The following is a 7260-nucleotide window of genomic DNA, read 5'->3' as shown; positions in this document are numbered from 1 at the left end:
GAGAAGGGGTTGTAATCAGGGAGGAGGAAGTGTCTGGAGATTCTTCATCTTCTCCTTGAACTAAAGGTTGACTTGGAAGCTACTGGCTGCATTGTGCTTCCTGGAGAACTGACTTGGTGAGGAGCCAGGAGAGGGATGGGTCCTTCTGGGTGCCTCTTGCCCTTCACAGGATCCTGACTTGCGCAGTCTTGGCTCACTGCCTACTGGTGTGCCCCTGCCCCTGCCACTTGGCCTTGAGAGGTTCAGCACATCCTTCTGTCTGCCCAAGTTTAGGCTGGGGATGGGGGACAGTGGTAGTCAAGGTAAAAAACAAACATAGGCATGATGTGCAAAAACACAGACATTTTAACTTTAATAAGTTATAAAATCAAGGAGCCAAATTTTCCTATACAGAAAAACAAATGCAATGATTGCTGTCATCAGTAAGATACAAAATTGTGAATGTGAATTCAGCACCGTGATGATCCATGTGGCGGCTACCTGTCAGACAGGAGTACATAGTCATAATGCTTCATCTGAGAAAGACTTTGCTATTGAGCACCATTTATATACTCCAGACAAACAAACAAACAAAACCTTAGAGTACAATGAAAGGCTTATACATGAAATTCCATGGGTTTTCCAAAAGTTCAGAGAGCCAGGTCCCTAAATTCTAGCACAAGTCTCCCCACAAACATGAAGTGACTCTCAGAACCCCTTAGCTGACTTATTAGAGGTGTGGGCAGAGAGGACCTCTGAGTCTCAACCTGTTAGGAAACCTTGGCTCAAAGATGCCCTCTGCCTCCCCCAGGATGCAGGAGCCCCTGAGCCAGGGCTATTGCTAAGCCAGCTCTCCAACTGTCTCAAGCTCAGTGGACATTTGCAATGTCCCAGGGAGGGTAAACACAGCCTTCTTAGACAGAGAGACCTCTGAGGGTCATCTGGTTCTGGAGAACTCTGTGGAACTACAGCCCAAGGCCCTGAGTATGACATATGGGGTCACAGCCACACTGACCCAGAGGGCATCTTTCTTCCTGCAGCAGAAGACAGATCACCTGGGAGTGTCCAGCCCTGCTTTGTTGGGATCTGGGAAGGGGCGGGTAAAGTGAATAACCCCCTGGCTGGGGTTAGTCTGGAACTTTCTCTACATTCTAGGAGAGACCCAAGCAAACACTGTTCAGTCCTTCAGCCCGTGAGTAGCACCAGCTGCCATGGGTTCAACCAATGAGGGAAAGCGGTAGACCCATTTCCTAATGACAGAGAGATGGGGCTGGGGACTCCGCACCACGCCTTGTTAAAGAAGAGATACTCGGAGAGGTTTTCAGGAATGTTTTCTCCAGTTTGGTCCTAAGGAGCCAGGAAGTTCCTTTGAGACACAGGGACATATCTGACACATCTGAGCAAGTGTGGGACATGGTGGCAGAGGGGAGGCAGGCAGGCTTCGCTGGGGAGACGGGGGAGCCTAGTTCTCCTATTTGGAAGGTGGAGCATCATCCCAGACGTCCCCTCACTGTTGGCTCCACCCTCACTCTGTCCCTTAGAGCAGACACGGAGACACACTCATACACATGCGCAGATTCACACAAACGTACTTAGAACCTCAAGACAATAAAAAGTAGCCATCCTGGTATTGTCCTGAGCCCCGGGATTCTCATCCACAGAATGGGGACTGAAACAAAAAAAGAGTTCTCTAAGATCTGTGACTGGTGAGAATACAAAGGCTCTAGAACTTTCTTGGGCATGAAAAGCTTAAGGATTAGATGTCAGGCTAGGCCCAGCTAAGCAGCTGACATGCCTGGGTCTTGTAATTTGGGGGAACTTTCAGCTGCATGTTCACGAACTATCAATGCAGCGAGAGGTAAAAATCAGCACCATCCATCCTCCCCTCTACCCGCCTCCCTTGCCTCTTTCTCTCTCATTCACATCTTGCTCACAAAGCACCATTCTGCTAAAAATAGAACTTGTTAAAGTTGGGGAAAGAGCAAAAAATAAAGCAGCCTCTCCCCACCTCCACCCCGCGCCTCCCATCAGAGGAGTTGATGCGCTGGCACTTCTAAGGGATGGAGGTGGGGGCACCACAGGGCTAGACAGGGCAAGCCCACAGCCCGAAAGCGAGGCCGGTGTCCAGGAGCAACGCTGAGCTCACCAGCCCCATCTGGTGGGGGCGCCCTGGTGGCAGCACTTCTGTCCCAGAGGGAGAGTTGTGGGCCTTGACCACTCACTGGACATTTCAGCAGAGGGCATGCCCCCCTCTCCCAAGCTTCCAGTGCGCTTGGGGAAGGGGAGAACCTCTCTGGGGGGCCCCCGGCCTGAGGCCAGGCTGGCCAGGGTTAGGGAGGACAAGAGAGGCTGGAAGAGCCTGGGGGCGGCCCCACTGTCACGTCTTCAAGTAGGAAACATCTAATCCTCACGTCCCAGTTATAGGATTCCCGATACTTTCCTGGAAAGAAGCAGACAGCTTCACAGCTCACATTTGGCTGAGCTACTCAAAGGCAGCACGAGAGCACCAGCTGGGTCAGATGGCTTTCTTTTCGTCCTTAATTCTTGGGACTGCATCAGGCCAAGCCTGGAGACCAGAGGCTGCAGCCTGGCGGCTCTAGACTCTAGCAGACCCCCTTAAAATATTCTGACTTGACCTTGAAAATAGAGATTTTTCACACGGACATCTAGACTTGTACTGAGAAAGCACACGGTCTGGCAGCAGGGGCCTGCTTTGCAGCAGAGTGTGGCTGGGGACCACAGCCGGGGTCACCGTTCCCTGCTGGCCACTACACTCACCCTCACCACCTCGAAGGCGCTGGAGTTCATGGCCTCCACTTCACTGGGCTCATCTTAGTGACTGGTCGGTGATTCAGGAAGCCAGCGTTCCTCCTAAGAGTCCTCATGGGGCTTGGGCTTGGGTCTGGAGATTGGTAGGAACTGTCCTGCGTCTCCATCAGGGTGGTCACCACCAGGAGAGGAAGATTCCCGATCACTGCTCAGAAATTTGGGACAAACGTTTTCTCTCTCCGAGTTATCCCTCTTGCCTTCCCTCATCGACTAGTGGCAGGGGAAGTAGAACCTGTATATTCTTCTCTATCCAACACCCAACCCCAGGACAGGAATTAGAATATTCCAGGTCTGGGAAACACATGTACTAACTAAGTGCCACATCTCACAACCATATACATAAATATATGTGTGTGTGTATATATATATACACATGCACACATATTCATGTGCAAATATGTATATATACACACACACACACACATATATGTATTTTTTACATCATTCTCCCTCTTTGTTTTCTCAAAACCTTTTGGAATCAGGAATCTGACTTCATCTCCATGATGCAGGAGTTGCCATCCCATGGAATATCTCTATAAGCAAGGAAAAAAATGCTATTGATGCTATCTTTCCATTTTATTATAACTTTCCGAGCATCTCTTTCTTCCTCATCTCATCAATGAGCTCTTGGATCCTTTGGTTTCTGGTCTTTTCATACGGGCTCGGTCGTCGAGGGATTAGGTTGGGTGGCTGGACTTCGTCTTCCAGGCCGTGGATTTTGTAGGGCACGTCCACCGCGTTGGTTTCTGGATGGTCCTCCGTGGCGTTGGTGCTGGAGGTATTGAGAGGCACCTCCAGGGGCGTGCTGGGTGGAGGCTGCACCTCCATGACTAGAGTGGGCACTGGGAGGGTGGGCACGAGTTCTTCGATGTCATTGTGCTTCCCAGGGGGTGGCTCTGCCCCGCCATCCACATCAGTGAGGTTGTCGTGCAGGTTACAGGACTTGCAGCACAGTTTGTTGTAGCCTGGGATGGAGCAATAGCGAGACAAGACTTCCATCCTACAGAACATTGACTTGTCGCCTTGGCAGTGGCTCTCTGAAAGAGAAAAGTGGGACAAATAACCAAAGGACAAGCTTGATAAGGGGGACCTTGTTCCCTCACAGGGAGCAGTTTGCTGGAGGAGCCATTTGAAAGAGCCCAGAGACAGCACAGAGGCAAGCGAGCTCACGCAGAAAGTTGTGTGATTTTGATGTCTGGCAGCCCAGGGGTGGGGTGGCATCGGGGACCCCACCCTGGAGGGCTGCCGCACAAGCTGTGAGAAGTGCAGGCCCCAGATGAGTCTGGATTTTTCAGTTATCTCTCAAAGTCTGAGACAGGAATGAGGCCTGTCTGTTCTCAGGGGGTGATTCCAAACCCATTTAAGGAATGGGACTTGGTCAGACCTTCACGTTTGATGTTCCAGTGGTAACCCCAGTGACACTCTGTGGCAGAGTCTGACTCTACAGTCATCTCTAAGCATTAACTATAACACAATTACACCTAAAAGAACCAATTCATAATACCAATAGAGCCAATCCCAGAGCATCAGCTCTGCCCTCAGCACGCACCTCCACATGTGGTTCCCATCCTTACCCAGATTCCCCAGATGATCTTTTTTCTGAAAAGTGACTAAAGAGAAATTAAAAATCATCCAGACTTGTCTGGACTTTCTTCCACTTGCCTCAACTTACCTGACAGCCTTGGGTCCTGTCACTGCTCCATCCACCACATGGCCCAGCCGCATTGAGCCTCTGGCCATTTCCCAAAGTGCTCCAGAACTTGGTGTTTTCCCACAGGCTAATCTTTCTGCCCAGCACATCCTCCCCTTCCCTGCCCACTCATGGTCTGTCTTGCATGGAGAGCCCTGACTCTGCAGAAGCCAAACTTTTGAAGAAGTTCTCTCTTCCTCTCCCCCTCTTTCCTCATGGCTGTCTTCTCCCAGGCCTACCTCCAACTCTGTCTGCAGCCGTATTAGTCCAACCCACCCAACTCCTCTTGTTCTCACTCTCTGCCTTCTTCCCAAATTTTCACTCCCTTCCTTTCCCCTACCACCTTATTCCCCACATGACACAAAAATGGAACTGACTTACAAAAACTCATCCAATATGAAAAAAATAAGTCACACAACACTATAACAGGGGATGCTGGATCCTATTATAGCTTCCTGATCACTGGCCTCAGTGGACCCAACCCTTCAACCATGTCCCTCTGCTCAGCCACTCTCTATTCTTCATAATGGGCATTTCAAGCATTTCCCACATAAACAGCTGCTGTGCCCTCTTTTCCCCTCAGTCTTTCTAGTTGATCTCACCTCCTACCAAAGGGAAAGAAAGGGGAAATGGGAGGGAGGAAGGGGCAGCCATTGATGGGAACCACATCTGACAGTTACTCTGCGCACCAACACACGGCACTTTCTACATCTACATGTGAAGCCCTGCTGGCTCATTGACGTTTCCTAAGTAACAGACAAGCAGGCCCCTTCCCATTTGGAGCCAATGCTTCTGACATCTTCTCTCTGCACAGCCATTGCTCCAGCTTATAATTTTCCCTACAGGCTGGCAACCCACTTAGTCAGACCCTCAAACCCAAGCATCAGACTCTTGGATACAACAGCTTACTAGACAGCCTCTGGTCCCCAAAGTGGACTCCACACATCCAGCCTAAGCCCATGGCCTCTGCTGGCAACACCCATCTTAGATAATGGCCTTTCATACGCACAAGCCAGACCCCAGGTGACCTCTGTCTGGTTACCGTCATCACTATTTCCCCCTGATGCTCTTGGATGTGTCCACGTTCCCCCACCCCTGCCTCCGAGGGGCTAAGCTGCCCTGCCTCCGAGGGGCTAAGCTGCCTTGCCTCGTCTATAGTAATAAAAGCCTCCTTTCTGCCTGCTGTCTCCATTCTTCCTCCTCCTCATCTAGCTATCCTGCTCTGGCAGAATAATGTTCTTCAGCCGGAGATGTGACCACGTCCTTGTTCAGACTGAAGCCCCTGCATTGCTTCCCATTGTTTTCAGGGCAAAAACCTGCCTCTTCCACCTCTCCAGCCTCACTCAGGCCTAGATGCCCTGCTTTACAGTGTGGGTGCTCCCTCTGGCCACAGGGCCTTTGCACATACTGTGCCTCCCCTCTTTCTCCAGCTGTTCTCTCTCCTCTCATCCCTGAGAGTTGGCTGAAACACATCTTCCTCGGGCAATCATTGCCTGATATCTGCTGGAAGTTCAATCCCACCAGGCTGTGGTCTCATGATGCCATGGGTCTCCCCTTCCCAGCACTCCATTCCAGTCAGCAAGTCCACACTTAACTTGTTTTGTTTTTGTTCTGTTTTGGCTCACCCCAAGGCATGGGGAAGTTCTCAAGCCAGGGATCAAACTCACGCCACAGCAGCGACCTGAACCAGTGCAGTGACAACACCAGATCCTTAACCTGTGAGGCCACCACGAAACACCAGCAAGCCCACATTTAATTGTCAGATAAGTAACGAATGACTGACTTTTCCGTTATCCTGAAAGCTCCAAGGAGCAGGGCCCTGAGCTGTATTTGGAAGCTTCTCTATCCCAAAGCCTGGAACAATGAATCAAAGAATACAGAAAGGTATAAATGTGAAAGAGACAAATGTGAATGCCTGAGCAAAGTCCAAAACAAGGAAATCATGGATTTTAGAACAGCAGCCTACAGGCAAGAACACACAGAGGCATCTACCATCAGAGAGGGACCCAGCCTTGGCTCTGAGCTTCTAGGTGACCAAAATAAGGACACATGAGTGGGGGCAGGACCCACAACATGAAGAGATAAGAACAGATCGCTGTTTAGGAAATGCCCCGGTCTTCCTAAACTTGAGATGGAGAAACAGGCCCACATGTGGAGGGGAAGGGTAGACGGCTTTGTGCTGAGGGCCGATTCTGGAAATCAGACCGAAAGATCTTGAGCTGTGGCTTTCAGGGTGTTAAAACCTCATATAAAATTTTACACACAAGGAGTTCCTTTCATGGCTCAGCAGTTAATGATCCTGACTAGGATCCCATGAGGATGCAGGTTTGATTCCTGGCCTCGCTCAGTGGTTAAGGACCCGGAGTTGCCTCGAGCTATGGTGTAGGTTGCAGCTGTGGCTTGGATCCTGTATTGCTGTGGCTGTGGTGAAGGCTGGCAGCTGCAACACCGATTTGACCCCTAGCCTGGGACCCTCCATATGCCGCAAGTGTGGCCCTGAAATGAGAAAAAAAAAATAGTTTTTACCCACGTGTCCAATATTTGAGACAGATGAAATCAGAATGGTCCTGTCTAAAACTGGGTGGGGGTGCTCAGAGCCCCTTCCCCATCCCACCAGCCACCAAGGTGAGCCTGGGAAAGCCACCAATGGCGGCCCTCGGGGAGACACCAGGGGGCTTTGGTAATATGAGGTGCAGCATCTCCTCCAGGCTTTGTCATCTGCTGGGGTGGGGAGGCCAGGCACACAGACCTCTCCAAGGATG

General features: G+C 50.7%; 1 protein-coding gene across 2 annotated transcripts in view; it reads right to left on the bottom strand.

Moving 5' to 3' along the window:
- ADAMTS2 (ADAM metallopeptidase with thrombospondin type 1 motif 2) overlaps window positions 326–7260 on the bottom strand; it is a 223979-nt gene continuing 217044 nt past the window's right edge. For both annotated transcript variants that reach the window (XM_021084334.1, XM_003123651.6), the window contains one exon: window positions 326–3845. In XM_021084334.1, coding sequence (XP_020939993.1) covers window positions 3388–3845 — 458 coding nt within the window. In that variant the 3' untranslated portion in view covers window positions 326–3387. The remainder of the gene's footprint in view (window positions 3846–7260) is intronic.

This window comes from Sus scrofa, chromosome 2 (genome assembly GCF_000003025.6).
Source record: "Sus scrofa isolate TJ Tabasco breed Duroc chromosome 2, Sscrofa11.1, whole genome shotgun sequence".
NCBI lineage: Eukaryota > Metazoa > Chordata > Mammalia > Artiodactyla > Suidae > Sus > Sus scrofa.
The sequence above is the reverse complement of the archived record's forward strand: the minus strand, read 5'-3'. Positions and strand labels throughout refer to the sequence as shown.